The 26,834-nt window shown below is 37.0% G+C and overlaps 3 protein-coding genes across 4 annotated transcripts in view; all 3 read left to right on the top strand.

Moving 5' to 3' along the window:
• LOC137090036 (zinc finger protein GLIS1) overlaps positions 1-10,742 on the top strand; it is a 46,381-nt gene extending 35,639 nt beyond the window's left edge. Inside the window, exons 7-10 of the mRNA XM_067453716.1 lie at positions 5,459-5,594; positions 9,502-9,641; positions 10,255-10,362; positions 10,440-10,742. Coding sequence (XP_067309817.1) covers positions 5,459-5,594; positions 9,502-9,641; positions 10,255-10,362; positions 10,440-10,468 — 413 coding nt within the window. The 3' untranslated portion in view covers positions 10,469-10,742. The remainder of the gene's footprint in view (positions 1-5,458; positions 5,595-9,501; positions 9,642-10,254; positions 10,363-10,439) is intronic.
• A 1,812-nt stretch (positions 10,743-12,554) lies between these two features.
• On the top strand, positions 12,555-17,113 carry si:ch211-106k21.5 (leucine-rich repeat-containing protein 38). 2 transcript variants are annotated; one of them, XM_067453054.1, is made up of 2 exons: positions 12,555-12,738; positions 15,456-17,113. In XM_067453054.1, exon 2 carries the CDS (start codon positions 15,491-15,493, stop codon positions 16,649-16,651), a length of 1,161 nt encoding a protein of 386 aa, XP_067309155.1. In that variant the 5' UTR covers positions 12,555-12,738; positions 15,456-15,490; the 3' UTR covers positions 16,652-17,113. The 2 variants fall into 2 exon arrangements, with proteins under 2 accessions (XP_067309155.1, XP_067309154.1); XM_067453053.1 differs by lacking the exon at positions 12,555-12,738 and adding an exon at positions 12,924-13,019.
• Positions 17,114-20,949: 3,836 nt separating this feature from the next.
• On the top strand, positions 20,950-26,775 carry best4 (bestrophin 4). Its single transcript, XM_067453717.1, has 10 exons — positions 20,950-21,078; positions 22,397-22,557; positions 22,680-22,774; positions 22,858-23,091; positions 24,388-24,542; positions 24,615-24,692; positions 24,773-24,925; positions 25,012-25,092; positions 25,181-25,317; positions 25,730-26,775. The coding sequence occupies exons 1-10, from the start codon at positions 21,073-21,075 to the stop codon at positions 26,007-26,009; spliced, it is 1,380 nt and encodes a 459-aa protein (XP_067309818.1). The 5' UTR covers positions 20,950-21,072; the 3' UTR covers positions 26,010-26,775.
• The last annotated feature ends 59 nt before the right edge of the window (positions 26,776-26,834 follow it).

Below are 26,834 nucleotides of genomic sequence, written 5' to 3' on the forward strand. Positions count from 1 at the left end.
GCTCAAAAGACCAGTGTTTGCGCAGTCACTGGGCTCCCAGCGTGGGCAAACGGCCACCCCACGCATGTCTCTCACACTACAGAATCTTTTCCATTCCAGCTGTTTTCCTTGAGATGCTTGAGATTGATTCAAGAAGATGTCAAGCGCAAGGCTCTTTTAGTCAACACCTGACGTGAAAATCCATGAGGGCAGTCCACACTAATTGCCTTAGACGACTTTTATAAAATATGTGACTGGCAGACAGAAGCCTCGTCTAATTCTGCATAATAAGAAAGAAGAAACTCTGTTTCTCGATTGAAGAATGTCTGTGAAAGATAGTAACATCAACTAGCCAAACTGACTACATTATTAAATTCTGACCAATTAGGAAGAATAAGGTTAGGTTAGGTTAGATAAACTTTATTGTCTGTTCAGTTTCCTGGACAGAAATGCATCTTTGACGCATGACAATGCTTATACATCCACACTGTCACATAGTAAAAATCACATAAAACACATTAATCACTGTAAAAAAACAAAACAAACAAATAGACCAGGTAAATGCCATACCATGACAATATACAAGATAAATTAAACATGAATGTTGTTTACTCTTTTGTTCCTCAAATTTTAAATCGCACAAACTTGTAGTCATTTTTCCAATTAACACAATGAATTTACAACACGTCATGTGATATATTCATGTATTTTACAGTACACATTTGACATTATATGGCTGGATATGATCTCATGTGTCTCTTTTTCCCACAGCAAAATTTTGTTGTTCTATTTTGGAAATTTTGTTTAAGTTTTGAGTTTAGTAGAAATAGAAACAAATGAGACAATATAGAACTATAAAATAGGATGTGGATACCAAGAGCTGTTATGTTCTGATCCTCTGTCTTGTTTATTATCTACGTTTTCATTGCCACCATTTGTGGCTTTATACTTTCTGTATAGTTATCATTTGTTCCGTTGAGTTCTGTCCTCTGTGTATTTAAGCCTTCTGTCTTCCTCAGTTCTTTATTCGATCTTTATATAAAGCCACCCCTGACAGAAAGTAAGACCCCGAGATTGGATTAATATGGCAAACATTGATATGCATATCATCACTTTACACCTCCTCCTGCTGGAGCTGTAGAATCACTCCCTCAAGGACCACACTTTCTCAATCTTGCCTCACTCACTCCCTCAACTACTATTTGTACAAAGGCACGCCTGCCTTTGGATGGCCATTGAGCGAGTTTCGCAGTTTGTGGAATTGGTGCTAGTATAAAACAGTCTGCCTCACGAATGAGGACAGCAGCAGGCCCAGATCTGGAGCTGACTTGGAGCCCGAGCCTGCCACAAAATCTTTTTATGTCCAAGACCCAGAGCTCGACGTGGAGTCTTCACTGAGGGCATTTTAGTGGAGTTTGAGGGTATGTATTAGAGCCCTGCCCACACTCCCACCGCTGAAGTCCAGAAACAGAGCTGGGTTGTTGAGTATTTATTGTATGATGAGCTAGAACAGGAAGTGTTTGCTGTACTGCAGTCGCCGCTGGTCCCATCCAGTTTCAAGTTGTCAAAGTCATCACTAGATAAGACTAATTCGAAATCATCCAAGTCTTCGCTGGTTAAGCCCAGCTCCAAGCCTTCATCATCCAGTACCAAGTCTCCTTTAGGTGGTCCTGGCCAGCCTCCATCTCCCCCCTCCTCACCTCTGCTGTCTCCCTTCAGCCCCTCGGCTCCTCAGTTTTTCAGCTGTGCTGCACAGATCCGCCAGGAACTTCCCAGCCATCAGCGCTACCTTGAGTCATGGATCCCTCAGCTCCGCCTCAAGCATCCAAACCCCGGACTCTAGACCCTGCAGACTCAGGCCCTAGCCTGGCCCTTGTCCGACAGCTTATCACAATTCTCGGCCTGAGTCTGACTGGAGCCCTTTTTCCCTTTTCCTACACTGTTGAAGCCATTAAAATAGTTCAGTTTTGTTTTTAATGTCAAAGTAGATATGTTTTGTTTAGTTCCTTTAGCTAATTTCAAGATGAAAGACTGTAATACATTTACATTTATGCATTTAGCAGACACTTTTATCCAAAGCGACTTCCAACTCAGGAGTACAGAAAGCGATCTGTCATGAAGAGGTGAAGCAATGCAAAAAGTGTCTTAAATACAAAGTTTTGGATATTACTCAGAGTAGCAAAAGCTAGAATAGAGAGGGAAAAGAGAAAAGAGGAAGAAGAGTTGGAATTTTTTTTAGGAGAAAGAGTGGCCTAAGCACTGGTAAGATCGTTTAATCCAATTCGTTTTAATGAAGATGATTGTGTTTTTGAGCATCTGAGACTTATTTTCAGTTTCACTTGCGGCAGTGCTTTACTCATTTGCGCCGATGCGTGTTGCAGTCGTGCTATCATATCTGACTACAACATCATATATAGCCTTTAACATGCTCTCACACGTTTGTTTTTTAACAATTTGCCAGGAGTCAAATTAACATATGTGGTTTAAACCAGTGGTTCTCAAACCTGTCCTGGGGACCCCCAACCAGTGCACATTTTGCATGTCTCCCTCATCTAACACACCTGATTCAAATCATCAGCTCATTAGTAGAGACTGCAAGACTTGTGCTGCGTCCCAATTCGCCTACTTATACTACGTCCTAAAAGTATGTACTCTTTTTGTGAAGAAAAAGTATATACTTTTGAGTGTGTAGCAGAAAAGTATGCAAGCTTCAGGACATACTACTTCGCCATCTTTAACGGACTCTGTCGCTTCGTTACGTGCATCTCGTCACCGTTTAACTGCCCTGTCAATCATCGTCAGATTCGTTACAGTTCAAATCCTCCACATGCAGATTAATCTCCTACCGTACTGGAGAGAAATGTAGCCGCTCATTGATCTGCCATTTGTGGGTCTTTATTGCAGAGACTCTCCTCATGTGTTTGCAGTTTAAATAAAATGATGCATTTAAAAGTTAATGGCCAAACATGTCATTACAAAAGTTCACAATGCTGCTGCAGGTGAAATATAATATAATATAGGGTACCTTTGGAATACTCTTTTCAACATACTATGATTTGGGACATACTAATTCTATTTTCGAATACTATTTAGGATGGATAGTATGCGAATTGGGACGCAGGGTCGAATTGGGTTTGTTTGATGAGGGAACATGCAAAATGTGCAATGGTGAGGGGTCCCTAGGACAGGTTTGAGAACCACTGGTTTAAACAACCAGATGCATTTACACTTGTCCAGTTTCGTCTGAAATGCTTCCCACACCGGCCTTCTGAATTGGTTTATTTGAGTGATTGGATTTAAATCCATCTTGAAAGAATTTCGGAAGGCATTTACTCCTGGCTTTTTCACAATCGGATAGATATTCGATCAGAGAAAATGAATCAAGTGACCAGATGTTAAAAAAGCCATAACTTTTCCAGCTGAGCTGAAGGAACGCTTGCTGCTGGCCTGGGGCCGACTTTCATGTAGTTAAAATTGGCCAGAAGCGGGCCCTAGGGGCATCAGGCTTGGGGTGAAATGCAGGGTCTACTGGACTCCACCTTGGCTCTCCGACTCATCGGCTCCACCATGGACTGCCATCGCTCAAGCTCCACTGGGCAACATCTTCTCTTTGGCTTAACCTTGGTCCATCATCGCTCAGGCTCCGCCTCGGATTTCAGAATCAGCAGCTTTGTCTCAGCCCTCCATCTCTCTTATTCTGCCGGGCTCCTCCTTTTCTCCGGTCTATCCATTGTCCTCACTTCCAACATATCTGCCCCTCTGTCGCACCTCTGCCTGATCCTCCAGGCCTTCGGTGTCACCCTGACACTTTAGCTCTGCCTTGGTCTCCACTTGCACCATCTTTACTTCAGTCAGTCGTTTTCCTGGTTCCATCAAGTATCTCAACCAAGGCTCCACCATGGTCCCTCCATTAGCTCCACCGTGGACCTTTCTATCATGGCTCTGGGTTATCCTCCTGCTCCTTCTGTCTCTGCTCTGGCTTCTCACAGCTTCATGTTTGCCCTGGTCATCATTTTCTTGTTGTCTTCTTCTGCCTGCTGCTCCTCGTTCTCCAGAGCCCTGCCCTCCCTTTCTCATCAGCTTGGACTGTTTTTGCAGTACAAGGATTTCCTTTTTTCTAAAAAAGGCAAAAAGAAAAAAAAAGAGGCCTTGTCCTCACCAAGGCTGCATTTATTTGATCAAAATTACAATAAAAACATTATAATTTTTAAATATTATATTTTCAATTTTCAAATATTATTGAATTTCTTCTTATAGGAAAATGATGGGGCATATAAAACAGACTTAATAGACCACTTGTTATATGTTTCTGCAGTTGTTTCTGAATACAACCCCTCCTTCTGAAAGATCTGTAATGTTACATATATGTGACATTGGGCGTTTATGATACATTTCGTATGTTACAATGGGCATTTATTTCTAATTTAAAAAAACAACAACAACATTTTATCATTTTTTTGTGCTAAAAAATATAATGTAAAAATATAAATGTTTTACTCTGTTTATTTTCTTTTTCACAATATATATCAAAAGTATGCATATTATTCAAAATTATTAATGAAACATATCCAGCCATGGATGGATCTTCCAACACTTAGCCCCTGCTTGCCGATTTTACAAATTATTGTTGTCAGTGAAATGTAGACATGCTAGCAGGTTCTGAAAACGGTTGTGTGACATGTTGTCAGCCATGGGACATCTTGTGTCATTTTTCCAGGTATGCATTAATTCCTGGCATTTGGTGCAGACACATGCTCAGATCAATATGTCCATTTCTTTAACAGTGCTGTTAACATTCTTCTAAATTCCAGATTTTATATAAAACATAGAAAAAGTATATAACACAAAAATAATTGAATCAGCTAAATCAATTGAGCTGCTCATTAACAATTTAATAACAAATACATCTCATCAAAATTCCACCTAGTGTTTAAGGTTAACCGCTTGATGTGACATAAATATCACCACAATATTTTTTAACTTATTTTATATCAATTTGTTTAAGAAATGCCTTCAAATCATGTTAGGTGTAATCTATATGTTATTAAAACATTAGAATTGTTGCATGAGTTGAAACATATCTTTAGTAACAAAAACAAGTGTTTAAAAAAATTGCTGACACTGCAACATATGCTAACCAGACAGACCACCATTTTGGAAACGCTGCCATGGCAATAAAAAATGCACATATTGTCATATGACTGAACCGGGGTGTTATCTTATGTGTCACTTAGGGACTTTCTGAGTTGAAATGGAGGAATAATGCTTTAAAAAGACCCTTCCAGATTATCACCAGTGTTTGTGACACCTGTGTGTCACTGTGGGTTCTTATGGATTTTCAGCTGCCAAAGGTGCCAAAGAAATATGTCTTATTATTATCAGAGTTGTTCAAGTTCATACTGAAATCTTAGTGGACGCAAAGTCTCTCTTGAAGAAGCAACTGTAATGTAACTTTTTTTTGTTCCTGTTGGTTTCACAGCATACACAGAGGAGGAGGATTCATGTAACACAGTCTTGTCAGGATTCTCCGATGTAACTCTGGAGCAGCCCAGCATGGAGCACAGCAGCATCAGCCTTCACAACCATCTGCACAATAACAAGCTCAATCAGCTGAGGTGAGGATCAGCAATCTTTGATGATTCTTTTATGAACAAAGTGATGTCCATGTATTTTGTATTGTGAGGATAGTGATAATTTTGGTGGCAAACTTTCTCCCCACCCCAGGATGGCATCCTAGTAATGGCACTGCCTCAGAACATGGCAGAATATACATTTTTGCATACATACAGCATGGAAACATCCAGTTTGCTTCTCTGATACATATGGGAACAATTTTACTTGAGTCTAATTGGCTATTTGTCACTGACTGGAGGACTCCATCTGCAGTGCATTCATGTGCGTCAACCACAGCAGTTAGCAACATTTGCTTATGATGCGAAACATTAAAACAGCACAGCCTTTGCGATGGGGAGCAAATCGTCCCTGCCCTGAGAACGAAGACATTATGAAGTGTGGAAACACATGTTTCTTCAGTAGAAAAATATTATCATTATGCATTCGCATGGGTCTTTTTACAATACACAGTTAACCTATGACCTGTTCTCTCAATTTTACTGCTGCGCTGTCACGCAAATATGTGCCGATTGTGAAGGGATTTGATCTGATCTGGATGTCTTGCATTAAGCTCTTTATACAATCTTATGCCATATGGACAAATTTAGAGATCATAGGGATTTATTTATTTTTTGGTCACTGCGGCCACTACTATGTCTTGCATAAATGTTGGTTCTTAGAAAAGGCTTTAATAAATCTTCTCATTATTTTTTTTTTATTATTGTTTTTAAAGAAGCATATTGTTATGCTGTCACTCACCACAAACAGGCAGTGCTTGTTTCTGAACGTTTGCTTATCCAGACGTGTCCGGAAAGGGAACACATGCCATGACTTGCTTTATGTAAACAGCAATCACTCTTGAGGAGATGTGACAAAAGCACTGTGCAACAAACTCTGTGGCTGTAAACAGGAAATGGGTTTTATCAAATAACAAAACATATCAGCAGAACCTACTTAACACCTCACGCACACTATTTGTTGCCAGCTATCACTTTGTTGCCATTGACTATTCGACAGAAACATTGAAGGCTTGGGTTTGTGGTCCCAAAACAGAAAGCTCATTTTTCCCCAAATGGGTTTTAAATGATATTAAACAATTTATAACTAAATTATATTTTCTAACTCGTCATCAGAATGTGATCCCATTGCAAAATGTGTTTCGTTTGGCAAAAAAATAAGCATTTAGAAGACTTTGCTTACTGAGTATTGTTGTTATTTCAAAACCCTGTTATGAAATGGGAGATTTTGAGTGACTTGTGGTTCATTTTTGTGTGAGTGTGGGTGTATGTTGATAGACTTTATTTTAAAGCAGGTATCAGATTAAAAGATTTTTGGTAAAGACTGTATCATTTAGAGTTCCTCTGGATATTTGATCTTTTGATCAGTTATTAGCTATATGAAATACTCTAAAGATGTTATGTCCTGCATTTTGACAAGCTTTAGTTCATCTAAAACTATTTGACCATGTTCCACATGATTTTATCAATAATATGCATGCTGTTTATGACCTCATATTAAATGAGACTACAAGGACTTTGTGTACTTTTAACAAATAATTATTCATATTTGCTAACAGGAATAACTGACAGTTTAAACACAGTTTAAAATAATATTGTGAAAAAATATTTCACAATATTATTTTTTTAACTTTATTTCTAATAAAATAAATGCAGTTTTTGTGCTTTTGGAGCTCCTTTAGTAGTCAGAGCAATGTTTGGTAGTAGTAATAATTATTCGTTCACCTGCATGTTTAGGACTGTTGGATCCATAAAATCCTTTCTGAGATGAAAGTTACTGCCCTGTAAAGTTGAGTCATTTCATTCACTTGTTTAATGACCTCCTCAAGCAGGACAGGAAACATTACCTAAATGTCTTTAAGCAAGTCTTTCACTACAGTGTGGCTGAAAATAACGCACTGTCGACTAAGTGGAGGATCAATGTGATGGGTAAATTGTGAATTTTTTTTTTTTTAACGCTGCATGAAAGATTCCTCTCATTCCAGCCTAAGGGTGCGTATGGGCAGCTGGCTGTGATTAATTCATATAGAGAGGCTCGCTGTAAAAATATAGAGAGTGGAGCTGTTTTTTTGAGTTTTGTGCTGACAGCCACTCCATTGGGACTCGGCCCTCTGCTCCACACACATGGCAGTGCTGCAGGGCTATGCTCCCCCCCACCACACACACACACACACACACACACACACACACACACACACTCTCACTGTTTCTCTTCCTCTCTAATACTCTGGAGCCTAGTGACAGGACACAGCACCACAAACCAGTAACATGATGGATGGATAGACATCTCGTATTCAGTGTTCATTTGACCAAAGCCAGTTAAAATCCCTAAACAAGGTTTATAAATTAAAGTTTAAGTTTGATCAAATGTTGTTGGTAATATAGTGGTGAATAAATTAGTTAAATTCAGACCAGTAAAATATATATTCAGAAACATCCAGCCCAAATATTAGTGTATTAAAAAATTCTGCACATAGGACAGGGCGACTGCACTGTATTAAGGAGAGGATGACCAGGGCCATGTATTGCGAGATTTTGGGGTACAACCTCCTTCCCTCAGTTAGAGTATTGAAGATGGGTCGAGGCTGGGTCTTCCAACATGACAATGACCCAAAGCACACAGCCAGGATAACCAAGGAGTGGCTCTGTAAGAAGCATATCAAGGTTCTGGGGTGGCCTAGCCAGTCTCCAGACCTAAACCCAATAGAGAATCTTTGGAGGGAGCTCAAACTCTGTGTTTCTCAGCAACAGGCCAGAAACCCGACTGATCTAGAGAAGATCTGTGTGGAGGAGTGGGCCAAAATTTCCTCCTGCAGTGTGTGCAAACCTGGTGAAAAACTACAGGAAACGTTTGACCTCTGTAATTGCAAACAAAGGCTACTGTACCAAATATTAACATTGATCTTCTCAGGTGTTCTAACATTTGCAGCTGTATCATACAGTTAAAAAAAATCATACATTGTGATTTCTGGATATTTTTTTCAATGGACATGCACCTACGATAACAATTTCAGACCCCTCCATGATTTCCAAGTGGGAGAACTTGCAAAATAGCAGGGTATTCAAATACTTATTTTCCTCAATATATATATATATATATATATATATATATATATATATATATATATATATATATATATATATATATATATATATATATATATATATATATATATATATATATACCATGGTCTGTCTGAACAATCGATCCTGATTGGCTGGAAGGTAGTTTCAAGTCAGTTGAATCACCATTCTATATTAATGTGCTGTTTTCATTGAAGCGCACACACATACTTCACTCAGCTTTGCGTTATATTGACAAAAGAATCTTGTTGATGAATAACAATGAAGATGCTTGGACCAAACACCCTCGGGCCTCTCTGTAAGGGACCACATCATTTAAATGAACTCTGTGCGCCACATAAAATACATCATGATGGTTCTTTGCAGGCTAGCTCTGAGTCCCTCTGAGTTAAAGACTATGCTGGGCTCTCCAGACTAGAGGAATGTATTAGAAATATTCTTTCATCAGTTACTGATCTCTACATGGATGGATTAATGTATTAGACATGCCCATGACTCTTAGTACTGCATGTAAAATATATGTTTTTTGTGTCATGTCAATCTTCTGAGATTTTTTTAAAGCAGCACTTGAATCTTGGCTGATTTTGGCATGCACTAGAATTGAATGAATGAAAACAATACTTTTTGTAATGTATTTATTTATATACTGATATACTCCTGATCTATAAATATAGAAAGCATAATGATAACATTCATGCATGAATCATGTGACTTGAATTCTCTAAGTAAATAATTTGAAGGCCATTAAAGACATTTTGAGAGAAGTTAAGCATGTATGAATTTAAAAGCAACTTCTGTGTCCTTTCAGACTTTCTCCACTGGTTTGCGGAATCAACCTGGTCAGTGGTACCAATGAGCTCCAGTCTGTCTCTGAGAAACACAGCCCCTTCCTACACCCACATCAAAAACTCAACCAGATGTGTAATGAAGTACCAATAAATCAACATGGTAAGAAAGCTATTCTGTATTACCTTCATTAATGTAAAAAAATGGTGAAAGGCATTCTTAACTTTACGGGTTTTATACTCTCGATATTTCCGCAAACTGACAACTTGTTGGCACCAGTGTTGGAATATGAATTAACTTTACAAAACACAGCGGTGTTAGTCAGCAAAGCAAGTCTAGGACAAAAACCTCCTTCTGATTTTACAGCCTGTTTCAGGAAGGCCTTCATTTACGGGAACACAGAGCATTTCATGAAGAGGGTCATTGTTGCAGTTAAAGATTTATAGTTGCATTTGCTTGTTTCCCATTGTCTACGTGGTTAGTTTATAATAACAAGTGGCAATGATTAAAATCTGGCTTTGTTAAATCAGTGTTCAACGACAGCTTGAAAACCACTAAATTAGATCATTTAATCTGATCCATATGCTTGTTAACCAAGACTAGGCTGAAAAGATGATTAGACCCCTTTATAAACTAAATGCGAATTTTTAGGATGCTCCATAAATCCTTTAATTAAAAATTGAGGTGGTTTAATTTTAAAAAGATCTTTTACCTTATTTATTGTTGGAATGAAAAGGTGTTAGCTCATTTCTGTACTTTCTGTGTCTTTGTCTAGTTTTTCAAGCCACGTTTAATCAAGTTGAGCAGAATTCCAGTAATCGAAGAGATGATCTGCATAATTTTGACCAAAATGGATTTCCTTTTATCTGTATAAATTCCTTTGGTAAGTGTCAGTCTGTGTCAGTCAGCTCCTAACCTTCATCTCTGGTTCAGTTCTGCAACCTCCCTCTTTGTTGGCAGGCTACAGCCCAACTCAGGACATACAGTAGGTGTGTGGGAATCGGCCCTCCTCCCTGTCCTGCTCCGGTCGGGATCTATATGAGGACTGCCTCAGTCAGATCTGTGCTCTGTAGACTTGATACACATCTTTGGCCCACTGCACGTGAGAGCAGCTGCGTAAGAACAAGACAAGCATGGGTTTTGAGCATGTGGAGCAACAGTCCATGTGAGCTTCCTTGAGGATTGTGTTAAAGAAAAGAGAAACTCCTTGGCTTGGGCAATGATGACACATGATGATGATGATGATGATGATGATGATGATGATGATGACACATGATGATGATGATGATGATGATGATGATGATGATGATGATGATGATGATGATGATGGATGATGATGAGGATGGTGATGAGAGATGATGATGCAGCCTTATGCTTTGATGCTGAATAGACACTGTAATTTTTTGTTTGAGTGTGCACAGAGAATGTTAGGAGATATGCTGTTTACATTGAGTTGTTGGCATAACAATTCTTTATATAATGTTTTGTTGTATTTTCAAACATTAGTTTTGTGATGCCAGTATTACATCATATGGTGTATCAAATGCCTTCTTTCTGAAATAAATTACAGATAAAAAAAATATATAGCCTATATCTGTCTGCCTGCCTGTCTGTGACTAACTGTCCATCTATCAGTCTGTCTGTCTATCTGTATGTAACTATCTGTCCATCTATCAGTCTGTCTGTCTACCTGTCTGTCTCTTTCTGTGACTATCAGTCCATCCGTCCGTCCGTCCGTCCATCTATCTATCTATCTATCTATCTATCTATCTATCTATCTATCTATCTATCTATCTATCTATCTATCTATCTATCTATCTATCTATCTATCTATCTATCTATCTATCTATCTATCTATCTATCTATCTATCTATCTATCTATCTCTGTCTGTCTGTCTGTCTGTCTGTCTGTCAGTCAGTATATCCGTCTATTTGTCTGAGTTCTGAAATCAGTTTATCCTGATTGTTTCAGTTTGACCATGAAATGCTCGTCTGCAGGCTAACAGAAGGAGGTAGCCTATTACCAAATAGAATGCTTCCATCTTGCGGTTAACTTGAATATAACGCCTAAAAGGTTGTTCTCCTTTTACTCGAACTGTAGTTTAATGTTCAGCTAATAAGAGGATCAGTTTTCTGAAATGAAAACTGGGGAAATTTTCTAGTTAAGTGGTCAAAATATATAGAGCTAATTAAAATGTATTATTAATTAAAACCCGGGGAAAATACATTTGGGGGTAGGGTGAGGGGATACGGGGTGGTATTTATTTAATTTTTTTGGTGGTTAAATGGTTATAGTCATTTTTTTCTATCGGAGTGTATTTTCACCCACGTGCTATATTTAAGATGTGTTCAGGAATTACTGCATTATGACTACGAAACTTTGGCGAACTATAAGCTATAAATACCACGCCATGTTCAGACCCTGTTATAGTCTATGTGAATTTGACTACCTTGCAACCGATAACGTTGTCTCTGCTAATGATAACACTGATTGCTCATGTCTCGTCGTAAATTCTTGATTGCTAAAGTATTGGTGCCAGTGTGATCAGCAGTGTAACTTGCAGCCCCTGTTGGCGAAAATAATCATTGAGTGACTGTTGGTCGGGCTTTTACATGTATTTTCGAGTTATTTTGTAAAACAGAGACATTTTCGTGGACAGCGCGATCTCTCGGAGACTAAACTCAATAAATAAATAAAAAATAACGTAATTGTCCCGGAAAACAGACGTATGATCACCCTTCCCTAGCTCTTATTTATATTATTCTAACGTTGATTATCAGCATTTTAAAAATAATTATGCAATATTTTCTGTAAAGTTGCTATTCAAGGATTATGAAAAGCAAGTTTCGGCGCAGTGGATAAACGTCAACCAGAGAGTTAACGTTAACTAACATACAAATAGCCTGTATATTTTCGATATGAAAATCAAATGTAAAGTAATAAATATTGACAGTATTTTTTTTTTTTTTTTAGCAATGTACTATTCTGTGTTAACTGAAAGAGCGCGAGCGGCGTGTGTTGTTGCTATGGTTACCACCTCAGGCGAACGCAATTGATTGAGAGCTTCTGTTTTTTAATGGTCTTTTATGGTTTGTGTACTTTTACCCAACTCTTGGGATTACTGAAACGTTGTTTGAAAATGCTCTTTAAACGAATAGTTTCATGTTAGAAAAATAAGGCTATTTAAGAGCCTCATACAAACCCACCACAAACTCAGACAGACTGAAATTCGCAGATGAGGGATTTCTGCCCTGCCAGGTAAGTTTCCCTCTCGCTGTGTTCACTCACTCACACACTTCCTCCGCATCACACACACAGGAAGCAGAATTTCCACATTCCAGCCGGTGTTGTGTAGATCAGGACACACCCAGCGCTCTCTCTCTCTCTCACACACACACACACACACACACACACACACACACACACACACACACACTGTACAGTAGAGACGCGATGGGACGGCTGCTCTAGCGCTTTGTGTTGCGGTCATCTGAATGAATGACAGTTATACCAACAACTCACAATAATGACACGTGAAGGTAAGTTAAGCGTCTTTTTTAACACTTGCTCTGTTACGCACACACGTATTTTCCCGTATTTGTTTAGTAAAGTTAGAATTGCTCCGATAATATGCAATGGATATAGAGACAGTGGTTTTGGCCAGTAAAATAAGTTCATATATTAATTAGAAACGTTTTATATTGACAGTTTCAGCTTTGCAGATTTAAGCGGGTTGTGCTTTGTATTGATTTGTTACTGTTTTATCAGTGTTAAACAGACGCACTGTGAAGTTACGCTTGAGTAAAATAAAAGATCCGCTATCTGAGAGGAAAGTGCTGGACAGGGTGTAACAGCGCGCATTGTTCTGCCATGAGATCATGTAGGGATAGGTAGGAATATACTACATTAGGAAGAAAACTTTTTAGTATGCATGTCATTTGCAAAATGTACCTAGTTCCTTAATGTTTAGTTAACAAACCGTGCGCTCAGAATACTTGTAGCCTACCTTTAACCTCACAGAATTGATCTTCCTTGCACAATGTATTGATAACTCAATCAGTCACAATAACTGTCATGATTTTAAAGAAAGGCCGTCAATGTTTCTTTAATATAAGTTGTCTCCTTTTTGCTGGCCTAAATATTCATTTCTATTTCTAAGTGAGCTCATATTATGAGGACAGTTACACCCAAGGAAATTGGGGAAAACAAAGACCGGATTTGTTATATTAAAATTTAGTTAAACCATCAAATAAACAGTTATAGCTGAAAGGATCTAGTTGTTTGTTTGGATGTAGTTTTTGGAAATTGGAAAAAATTGGAAACCACCACAAGACAGACGGTTTAGGCTTACAGGATATAAAATATCATTAGGTCAGTATAAAACAATAGTCAATGGAAAGTCTCGGCCATGAGGAAAACCAAACCTGTGTGCATGAGAGATCAGCACTTATCTGCTGCTTAGATCAAAATTTAAGTGATTGTTTTGTTGGGCTTGCTTGCTGAACTTAAGCCTAGATTGATTCTCTCCAATAAGCGCTTAAATAAATAATTTAGAGGACTTAATGTGGGTTTGGACATCTTAAATCTGCAAAATCGAAATTGTGCCAATCTAGTACCTATTATTACTTCATTATACAAATTAATAGTATTAGTTGATTTTCTGATGTATGACGTTTGTTCAGATGACAGCCTTATCGTTTCAGTGAGACAGAAAATCCTGGGCTGGTGTTGGGTAAACAAATATCTGTTGATGATATCTAAACTAAAAAGAGTGATTCAGCACAGCAGTAGTCAATGCAAGGCTGGATTGGCCGGGTTCCTCACCCCTCGTTCCTGATGTGGATAGCCTGTGTTGTCAGGGGGTTTGCACATTCCACTCCCATTGTTTACATCAGGAAAGTCTGATGCCAGGCCTATACTTGTGGGAGAGCAAAAAACATGTACAGTCCTCTGCACAGCAGGGAAAAAGATACTGGAGTAAAGTTTTCTTAAAGATAAGAGAAGAACTGAAAATAAAACTACTCATAAAAAACTCATATTACTCATTTTGTTTTCACTTATAAAATAAACATTTGCATACTGTTATATGCAGTGATCACTGTCAATAAATCACATGCAAGCAATTTAAGTTTTCATAGCTTAGGAAATTATATTACACACTTTTGTTTAATGAACGTGAACAGGAAAGCTTATTGTCTTGCACCTCAGCCATCAAAGGATGTGTGTGTGATATATTTGTTCGGTTCCCAACCGACCGTGAGCTGCATGGTTGCCAGATAAGATGTTTCTCTGAAGCGTGGACTCCTGATCCCAGACTCACCTCATCACCATGCCAACTCCCACACTAATGACAACAGTGCTGAAGCCCTGCAGTGTTGCTATGCACATGGGATCCTCTCTGCTCAACCTGAGCAAGCAGATCCCTGGGGGTCAAGCTAGAACATAACAGAAAGAGAGAATCGGCAATCGTGATATTTCACTCATCTAGAATCAGAAAGCATTATACTGTCATTTTTTTGATTGACTGCAAAGTTGTTGTGCTGTAGCACTTTCAAAGGTGTTTGTTTTAGTGATCCGGCGGGGTTTCGTTAATATTCGTAGGTACAGTTGTCATTTTATTCAAATTCAAATATATATATATATATATATATATATATATATATATATATATATATATATATATATAATTAAATACAATGAATGCAATAATTCATTGTGATATAATAATATGACAAAATCATCCTGTTAGTTCAGTATTTCATGAGCATTTGTACATCTCTAAAAGTTTTTTTTTAATGCTGTCTTTAGATTAATATGTTTCAGTGTTAGGAGTGTTTAGGAAACCCCTTTGGAAACGATCATTATTTTTGTCATTCCATTTGGTGTCACACATGGTAAAGAAACTGCATACTTCACTTTTTAAATATTATACGTTTTGAAGTTTTGTCTAATCCTTGAAGTTTTTGTTGTTGTAGGGCTTGTCTTTTTATGCGGGTTTGGGATTCTTCAAATGCTGCGTGTGACTGAAGGAAGCACTGGGGAATGTGGGTGTCCAGCGGCCAGCATTTTGTCGGACTTTCCATCTAAGGTACCCAATGACACATGCTGCTTGAACTATTCAGGATCCACATTTAACCAGGTGTCCTGGCCGGCTTTTTTGTCACATACACACCTGCGGGTTTTGGACCTAACTAACTGTAATATCAGTCACATTAGTCACAGTGAAGTCGGTGATGCTGTAAGTGCACTGAGAGAGCTGTATCTCAGCCAGAACAGACTGACATCTCTCCCAACGGACTTCCTCGCTAAAGCTTATAGTTTGGAAGTGCTGGATTTGGGAGAGAATCATCTGAAGGATCTGCCCGAGCGATTTCTGCAGAACTCGGACAAACTGCGAGTGCTGATCCTGGGATGGAACCAGCTGAGCGCTCTGCCTCATTCAGCGCTTCAGCCTTCGCTACAGCGTCTGGAGCTCATTGGAAACGCCTGGGACTGTACATGCTCGCTGTGGGAGGGGCTTCAAGGTGGCCTGCATGACAACTCCAGCAGCCTTCAGGACCTCGTAGGTAATCTGACCTGTGCCTCGCCTCAAAGTCTTGCTGGACAGACGCTTTGGTCTTTGCAGAACAATGAGGTGTGTCATTTGGCCAACCTGACTGCTCTCTTTATCCTGCTCCCCCTGCTCTTCCTCCTTATTTTGGTGCTGTGCTGGTGCTGTGGCAGAAAGAAGAAAAGGAAAAAGACCCCCTCGTTCAGCCCAAATCGCAAAAGGGCCAGCACCTCCCATTGCAATGGACGGTGGCCACATGCCAAACTGCCCACCGTGGAGTCGGCAGTGTCGGTCGATGGCGGAAAAGAGGTCATTCTTAGGAACCAGCTGATGCTTCAGCCCTCATCCACCCTGTTAGGCAGCACTCGGGATATTTATGAGGAGGTGGAGATCAAACTGGGTTCAGTGGACTCGCTGGCTCCTCCGCCGTCCACTTGCTCCACAGAAGCGACCACAGGAAAGCCGGACCTGGATACGGTGAGTGTGAGCGAGGTGATGAAGGACTCGGCCGATCGGGAGAAGGCGTACTTGACCCAGTCCACTGAATACTACAGCCTGGTCCCTGGGATAGAAATCGAAGACTCAGATCATGGAGAGTATGAAAGTGTGGACCTCTCGTGACATAACAGGACATGCTGCATTAGGTTGAAATACTCAGAGATCCTATTAAGTACACTGGAGTTTTGTGTCTATGAAATGATTTGGATCACTGGTCATTACGTTATCCATGATGTTGGTGATAAAGGAAGTCGTTGTGCCAGTGCAAAACCATAACTTTTGAATACAACGTGAATGAATTACTGCACTGATAAAGTGTCAAACGAAGCTGTTTGCAGACTCAATCAGTCTGGTGTCAAGATAAGCTATCATATAGCTGTCGCCTGGATATTTTCATTATATTGAGAGTTTATTATATCTTTGTCTTCTACTGTAATTTAGATGGGAAGTTTTTTATTACTGTAATATTACTGTGTTAAATTCAGTTAGTGTTTAGTGTCAATGTACAATGTATTTGATGTCGCATGTAATTTATGTGTCATATTATGAAGAGAACATTAGTCAGAACCACAGTCAAGCCTCTGATCCTTACACGCTAAAAAAAATGCTGGGTTGAAAATGGACAAACCCAGAAATTGGGTTGTTTGAACCCATGGACCCATTCAAACAACCCAGTTTCTGGGTTTGTCCATTTTCAACCCAACTTGAGTTGTTTTTAACCCAGCATTTTTTAGAATGTATCATTTGCAACTAAATCTGCTATTGTAACTATAATTGAAAACAGTGCTTTGCTAAAAGTATGGAGAAGTATGGAGACTCACTGTTGTTGTTTTTTTTTTGTGTAACTATATATGTTGAAAACATGACCATTTATTTAATATTTATCCTGCATCTGCACCACATTTGGCCACAGCTAATATAATCATTATTTTCAGCCTTGTTAATAATTAATTTACTCTTTAAAATGTGCATAATCAAATCAACAGAAACAGCTAGTCAAATGAAGTGGCTTTCAGATAATATCAGGCTGACTCAGAGAGTAAAATGTAACATAAGCAGATTTCAATGGAAAAACTAAAAGCAAGAGGTCGAGTATGTACACCATACAGAACAAAAAACACTCAACTTTTGCCCAGTGTTGTTATTGTTAACTAAAACTAAAACATTACACATTGCGATAGTATTCGGTAATTGATATGAAGAAAAAAATCTGATGAAAATTTTAATTAAATGAGAGAAAACAAAATAAAATGTGAAAAAAAAGTACAAAGCAAATATAAAAAACAAACTAAAATTGAAATTAAAATATAAAAATGATAGTGATTTCAAACTTCTCAAATTTCAAATAATCCTTAAATGTTATGAATTAAGAATTTTTAAAGAGCATAGTAAAATATTTGGACCCGCTTTATATTAGGTGGCCTTAACTACTATGTACTAACATTGTAATTAATCATTTGATACAATGCACTTATTGTGTACATACACTGTAAAAAATTATTTAGAAAAAAGTTACCTGGTTGCCTTAAAATTTTAATTATAATGAACTCAAAATTTTGAGTTAATACAATGAACATTTTTGGAGATTTGACAACCTTTATTAAAATATTATTAAAAGATTTTGTAAGCATATTGGGTAATTGTGTGTGTTTTATTTCCGATGACGCAGTGAAGCATGCCAAATAGTGCTTTTTCATGATTTATCACATTTTTTATGTGGTTCAGATACCAAAATATTTTGAGTTTCTATTTATTGAACAAATTTCCTTCATTGTATCAACTCACATTTTTAAGTTCGATAAACACGACGTTTTAAGGCAACCAGGTTACTTACTTTTATCAGTTAAACCAACAAAAATCAACAATTTTTTTTACAGTGTACATGTTTTTACATTGTACTTACATTTTTAAAAATACCTGCATGTAATTACATCTGTAATTAATTTTTGTAGTTACATTTGTAAGTACACAGTTGACACTTCCCTTACACCTTACCCTTCCCTTAAATTGACCCACACCACCACACCTGTCCCTAACCCTACCCGTATCCCACCTCAATATCAGCAAAGGTGCTTTGCAATACAATATGGGCATCGTAAGTACATTGTACTTATTTTTTGATGTAAGTACATAGTACTTAAGGCCACCAAATATAAAGTGGGGACAAATATTTGGTATAAATCCTAATGGAACAAAGGAATGCACAATTTTAGTGTGTGTGATTCATAATCATATTTTACATTTATGAATATGAATTGCATAAACTGAAATGGTCCATTCCCTTGCTCACGAGCTGCACAAGTGTTACATGATCCTGCAGAAGTCACTCTGAGTGACATTCATTTTTATACAAAATATTTTACTAAGCTCTATTTTATTATTTTATTTTTACATTTAATTCATAAAATAAATAATATGTATGGACTTTTCAATTTGATGTAAATGTATATATATATATATATGTATATATATATATATATATATATATATATATATATATATATATATATATATATATATATATATATATATATTATAATTACACTGCCAATCTCGACAAAATGGCAGAAAAAATCTCTAACGAGTGAAGGTGCAACAACACATAGATGTTGACAAAACTGAACAAATCACAGTTTTTGTAATCTTGTGTGCATGAGTTACACTGGATATGACATTCTGTATGTTTTTAATGAGAGCTTGTGGCTTTAACAAAGATTCCTGAAAATTGGAAATTATATTTCTTTCTTGGCTTCAAATAAATGCTCTATTGTTGACTTTTTCTGTTAATTTGGCTGTTTAACTGAAATGGTGAACGTTTTTTAATTTGAATTTAATTGAAATGTGTTAATTATATATATATAGTCCTAAGGGAGCAAGTAAGAAATGAATATAGCCCATCAGACTCTCGCATTGGCCTTCACAATATGCCATTTACCTGCTTCTGTATCCCCATAATGACCCAGCCCATTCATTAGTGGCTGAAATCACTCAGCAGTAATAAAAAGCTAGCTCTGATTTCCTCCTGTGTGGGAGTTTGTAATTATAGCATTGGGTTACTCAGTCCCAGTAAAACCTGCAGCGCTCTAATGGCACCTATACCTGCCCTGCTGCCGGAGAGAGTGTTATTTTGTGGGCTCTGTGTGTGAATCTTTATTTTTAAGCACTCAAGATTATAGCTCCCAGAAGAAAAGTGTGTTCTTTTATTTAGAAGCATCATTTTACAGTGCAATTATATTGCAAATGAACATACTATTATACAATTCATCACATTATTGCCATAGTATTGCTTAGCATGGGGGTTTTCAAACTAGGGTCCGCGGACCCCCAGGGGTTCAAAGGAGTCCCCGGAAAATTCCTGAGAATACAAAGACAAAGAAAAAATGGTTAAAGTCTACTTTCTTGCTGTATATTACATTACAGAATTTTGCTTTGTATCTTTCTAGTGAGTTTTTTCTCACCATAGTCCCCTTTATCTCGCACACTGGCTGCTTACATTATACATAATGCTATTTGCTAAGTCAGGGGTTTTCAAACTATGCCAAGAACCCCCAAATATTATCAACGTTTTATGAGACCTAAAAAAATCAATCTATGTATGTATTATACTCCTAATGGATTTTAGGAGTATAATACATACATAGATTGATTTTTTTAGGTTCCTGTTTCATCACAGGAAACATTCTGCATTTTTACTTTCTCAAAAAAAAAAACATAATTTAGTATGTTTTTAAGGCCATTTGAATTATGAGGACATTTGATATTTAATAAACCACATTTATAGAGTAATACCAGTGTAATACCCATGTAGTTATACAAATTTGTGTCCTCATAAACCACATAAACAGGCTCACACACACACGCACACGCACACGCACACACACACAGCTGAATAAGATGCCCTACAACTGAGATTTTTTAATAATGAAAATGCATGTAATGTTTATTTAAGAGAAAACATTTTTCAACAATATTTTTTTTAACAAATTCATTTATTATTTAAAAAAGGAATAATGTTGGCCTACTTCTTCCTGCCTTAGAAAAAACCCAAGTTCAAGCTTTTGGTGTATAAAAGGGTTAGTTCACCCCAAAATTACATTTCTGTCCTTAATTGCTCACCTTCATGTAGCTCCAAACTTGTAAGATATTCGTTCATCTTCGGAACACAAATAAAGATTTTTTAGTGCTTTCTGATCCTCAATAGACTGTAACGTAATTACCACTTTCAAGGTCCAGAAAGGTAAAGACATCGTTAAAATAGTCCATGTGACCAGTGCTTCAACCTCAATGTTATGAAGAGACAATAACTTTTTGTGCGCAAAAAACAACACAAGTGCTTTATTCATCCATTTCTTCTCTTTCATGTTAGCCTATGCTGTTCATGTAGTAAACACAGTTCATCGCTTCCGGGTTCTACGGCAGACCGCCGGCTCACTGTTGGCTGATGTTGTTCATGTGAGCACAACAGATGCGAGAGCTCTCGGACTTCATCAAAATGATCTTTATTTATGTTACGAAGTTGAACGGTCTCACCGGTTTGGAACGACATGAGGGTGATTAATTCATAATATATATATATATTTTTTTACATTTTTGGGTGAAATGGCTGTTCTGCTTGAATGAAGTGAACTGTGAACTGTGCTTTGTTGGAGATAACTGGTGTAGCTCAGTAAGTGTATTTTATTTCTTAGTATATACCACCCCCTAGTGTTCACCCCTCACACCCAGTGCACGAGCTGATAGCCAAAAGATAAGCTCCCTCTCTGGCGATATAGTTTGAAATAATTGTTGTATTATTATTATGCTTAGTTTTTACATTGTGAGATTGCCATCTGCATGAAAAAGACTGCATATGCTCCTTGGATGAAAATCTGTGTAACTATTAATGTTTAGCCTAAATAAATGACTAAAAATATATGGACACGAACAACAGACTTTCTAGGCTTTTAGGTTTAATTCTTAATTTTAAGCCTTTTGAAGCATGTTCAAGAATATCTTGAACTTTATAATCATGAGAAAGGTCTAATAAAGACCACAAAAGCAGAAATAGGATATAACCCAATAACCGCATTCCGTGTTAACAATACTTCTCTCTCCTTATTTAGATTGTTTGGATATAAAGCATTAAGTGGTTTTAAAATTGCTGTTCTTTTGGGTGTGTTTGTCGATGAGCAGTTCACACGAGAATGGCTTTACAGCAGTGACATGAAAGAGGATTTATAACTTATGTAAATATTACTAAGACCTTTCAGGGAATTCAGGTTTTAATTACATATGCTGTAACTAAGAATTACTACATCTTTTATACTTGCTGCTATTTAAAATTAATATTAGAATGCATCAGAGAACTGGATTGGATTCCCAACCATTAATGGAGTTTAAGGCTTTTCTAACTTTTGTCATTGTTCTTCATATATATATATATATATATATATATATATATATATATATATATATATATATATATATATATATATATATATATATATATATATATATATAATGCATATAACACTATTATAAACAAAAAGCTAAATCTTGATCAAAAGATAATTCAGCAAATGCATGATCAAGTAATACATGTAGCTAGTCATAAATTAGACTGTTTTCCATGGTAATCATTCATAATGATGAGACCTGTGTAAAACTGACTTTGACCACAAACATGTTCTTTTAAACTGGGTTCCCAAACCATAAATCTCAAGATGGATTGATAGGTCCACGTTAAAGTCAGATATAAAGGTGAAAGAAAGAGGTGTGTTTTCTCTCTAAAAGAAGACGGGCTTGAAACAAGCTTGAGGTAAGAACTAAAACAATACTGTTCCAGTGACAGAATTGTGATAATTGCTAAAGTCCTTGGGTTTTTCCTAGTATTTCACCATGACGGTGTCCTACACACTCAAGGTGGCCAATGCTAAGTTTGGAGGCTTCACAAAGTTGCTCTTCCGATGGAAAGGAAGCATTTACAAGCTTCTATACAGAGAATTCCTGGTCTTCTGCTTACTGTACAGCTTCATCAGTGTTATATACAGGTATTGTGACATTTCCAAACATTCTAATAATCCATATTTACAATTATCGATCGTTAAGAAGGTGCTGTTATCTAAAGCAAATAACAAATAAGCATTAGTACAATCCATATTGCATCTTACAGGTGTGTCCTCAATATCGAACAACAGCAGATGTTTGAGCGACTTGCACGTCATTGCAACAAGTTTGCTAAACTCATCCCTATGTCATTTGTTCTTGGTGAGCATAAATGTTCTGACCATTGCACTTGCTACCTCTTGTATTCCTTGTAATAAATTAAACCGCTCTGGGGTCCTTGTTAGGGTTCTATGTCACACAGGCATTTCAACGATGGTGGGGTCAATATACAAGCTTTCCCCTGCCAGATAACCTGATGATGGTCGTGTCTGGGAATGTTCATGGCACAGATGAAAGAGGCCGTCTGCTGAGGAGAACTCTGATGAGATACGCAAACCTATCATCGGTCCTCATCCTGCGCTCCATCAGTACACGAGTACGCAAGAGATTCCCAGCTCTGGATGACATTGTTGAGGCAGGTAAGATCTACATTTGCATCTGATAATGTTTTGGAGGAATATGAATAGAAGTACTTTTAAGCAGAAGTGGACAAAGTACACAACTTCATTACTTGAGTAAAAGTACTACTGGTCAAATGTTACTCCGTTTTAAGTGAAAGTTGTAAAAACAGATTTTTACTTAAGTAAATGTACAGAAGTACAGGTATTTGTTTTCAAAAGTAAATTTCCCTTTTTATGCCAACACATTATTTTATTATTGTTGTACAAATGCACACTATGCCATTATTAGTTTAAGCCAGTCAGTGATGCTCCAATCCGACATACTGCATTAGACTAATTTAAATAATTGTATAAAAGTTAAAAAGCCCTCAACAAGGCTGCTGTCACTTTAAGGCTGAATGCACGGATCCTATAAACTGATACACATCTGATATTTTCCCAACTGTTTACGTTCACTAAAGACATAATCATGTTATACAAATGAACATTTTGACATTAGTCTTCTTCCATTTTGCTATATTCTGGGAAATCATTGAACTTCCCATGACCCTACAAGAGTGATTCCTGATAAGCTTGCTGCAAAAACCCAAACACCTTTTAAAGCAGAAGAAAAAAATTGTCCACTGACTTTTAAAGCTGCTATAGAAATTACTTATAACTTTTTTTGCGGGTATTATAATTTTTGACTTTGAGGACCTTGATAAAAATGTAGAGGTAGTAAAATGTAATGATATTTGTCTTTCAAATGTAGTGAACTTAAAGTCATAAGTTTCCATAAAAAATAATAATATTAAAGTAAAGTACAGATACTCAAAAAGTGTACTTAAGTAAATGTACTAAGTTACTTTCCACCTCTGATTTTAAGGTGTTTTCCATATCTTCATTATATCTAATGAAGTAAACATCTACTGAGTTGTTTCCTATGGCACAGGGGTTTTCAGACTGGGGTCGGGGGACCCACAGGTACATTTTTTGGGAGAAAAACTGTGTAAAAATGTATAAAAAGATTTTAAATAATAATTAAAATGGTTAAAATACAGAATTTATTTAAAATTAATTAGACAATATTTTAATAATACATATTAGATTAATATTGAATGGATGATTAAATGAATTTAATATAAAAATGTTGATAAAATAAATAAAAATATATTTAACAGTACAAAACTAGTGAGATTTTTTTTTCCTCAATAGATACTAAATATTTTCTAGATAATACTTTAAATCGGTCTTAAAAAATATGTATACTTGCTTTTTATTTCTTGCTCCATGGCCTCTAAGATTGAAATCCCCTTATTTTCTTTTATTTTGCAGGATTCATGACCGCAGAGGAGCTCAAAAAACTAAACCATCTGTACTCCGACTTTAACAAATACTGGATGCCACTCGCATGGTTTGCAAACCTGGCATCACAAGCGAGAAAAGAAGGGCGTGTGAAAGATGATATTGCCTTGCGACTGCTTATGGATGTAAGTGCGTTTAAACATGTCAAGATAATACATAGGCACAATAAAAGCACACCAATTCCTTCCTTTTGTTAGGAGCTGAATAACTATAGGTCCAAATGCAGCATGCTTTTTCACTATGACTGGATCAGCATTCCCTTGGTCTACACACAGGTGAAGCTCATCTAACTGATCTTTCATTGGTGTAGCTCACAGTATGTACTTCAGGCCATCTCACTTCTGTTTGGATGCAGGTAGTGACCGTGGCCGTGTATTCCTTCTTTACATTTTGCTTAATTGGGCGGCAGTTTGTGAAACCTGAGAAATCTGAGGAGGAAAAGTTTCTGGACCTGTATATCCCGATTTTCACTCTACTGGAGTTCTTCTTTTACGCTGGCTGGTTAAAGGTACTATGGGTAGCCTGCAACAACACATTTTATTCTACAAAATTGATTCTATTTCTCTAAAATCAAGGGTGTATTCATTCTTAAAGGTAGGCGAACTTATTATCAACCCATTTGGAGAAGACGATGATGATTTTGAAACCAACCAACTCATAGATCGAAACATTCAGGTCAGTAAATTGATAAATACTCTACCGCATTTCAAAGGACACATGTTTGAGCATAACAACTTATGGCAATGTTTTTATTTGTATCTAGGTTTCTATGCTAGCTGTAGATGACATGCATCAAAATCTTCCTCCCCTTGAGAAGGACAAATATTGGGTCGATAAAGGTCTTACATATCCATCAGCTTCTATGAAACCTGTCTTCATGGGTTCTACACATGACATGAGGTGAAAACTGAAACACCTACTTGAAATTTATAAATATCAAAGGGGCAGAATTATACGTAAGGAGAGACGATAGTTCTTTTTGCCCACAAAAGCCTAACTTATTACTCCCAACACACAAAAATATCATTATTCAATCATGTGAACTCATTTAATCACTTAACTATGGAATGCATTGGCCATGTATGCAATTCTTGTTTAAATGTGAATGCTACCTGTTATCAAACACAATTAATTAACAAGTTATTGGTGTTCAAATAGTTACAGAAACAGATGCTGAGCAGCTCTTAGCAACCGGAAACTGATATATTTGAAATGTGTATGTTGTCAGTATTTATGCATTTAATCCTTGAAAACACAATTTACTCTCAAAGTTTTCTTACATTATTGACGGTTGTAATTCTGTATTTATTAGGATACTCGAGGATGATAATGAGGAATCGGTACCAACCCCCAAGACACAAATGCTTGCCATCAATGTGTGGCCGACTACACACAAAGTAAAAAGGCAGAAGAGCAAGAGCTTGCAGCAGTTTTGTCTTTGCTGCAGAGCTAAATGCAAGCGCTCTAGTCTAGAACAGCCTTCCAAGAGCATCCCATCACCACCACAGCAACATACGATCATTCAACACATCTGCCAGGAAAAACTCTTGGAGTCACCTGATACTACTGGACAAGCAAACCAAGACCCATAGATAGTTAAAAGGGGGAAAAACTCCTTCCCCTCAGATTTTATTAATCATGCATTTATGTATTTGATTGTGTACTTGCTGCAATATTTGAACCCTCATCATTTCTTGACAAATGTAAACTACTGCTCAAAAGTTTGGGCTAAAATTATGAAATTCAATTCAAGGATGCATTAAATTGGTTTTCATAGAAATGTTGCCTATTAATGAAAGAATCCTGGGAAAAAGTTTTACAAAAGTATCAAGCAGCACAAGTCTTTCCATATTGAGCACCAGTAATGATGCTGGAAATTCAGTGTCAGCACAGGCAAATTACATTTAGAAAATGTATGATCATTCTTACAGTGAGCATGTGACTACAAAAACAGTAATGTGCGTCAACTTTTCCAGTGATGAAAGTATCTAAAGATTAATTTGTAAATAAGGTTTAAAATGGCTTTAACAAATTATAAAATGATTTAATATAAATGCTGTCATTTCAAAGCAAATAGGTTGTGCAGTTCTTGGAGATAAGAATATTTAAGCAAATATTTAAAAAAAATCTTCCCAATATTACAAGTTATTATAAAATTAATTTATATAAGTTTCATGACTCTGATAACTTGTTAGACACAATCACACTTTAAGATTTAATGAAGAATAAGAAATGTACACAAGTATTGCAAATGACTACTTTAATACAGTAAACTAAAAGAGCACTTCAACACTTGTGGTTTTTCTAGGAGTTTACAACCAGTTAATGCAGTACAAGACCAGCTGCTTAACTTTCTCAATACTCCTTTTAATAAAATGTGTAACGTGATGTAAGATCTGAGCCATGTCAACTTGCAC

This window comes from Pseudorasbora parva, chromosome 9, assembly GCF_024679245.1.
Source record: "Pseudorasbora parva isolate DD20220531a chromosome 9, ASM2467924v1, whole genome shotgun sequence".
Lineage (NCBI taxonomy): Eukaryota > Metazoa > Chordata > Actinopteri > Cypriniformes > Gobionidae > Pseudorasbora > Pseudorasbora parva.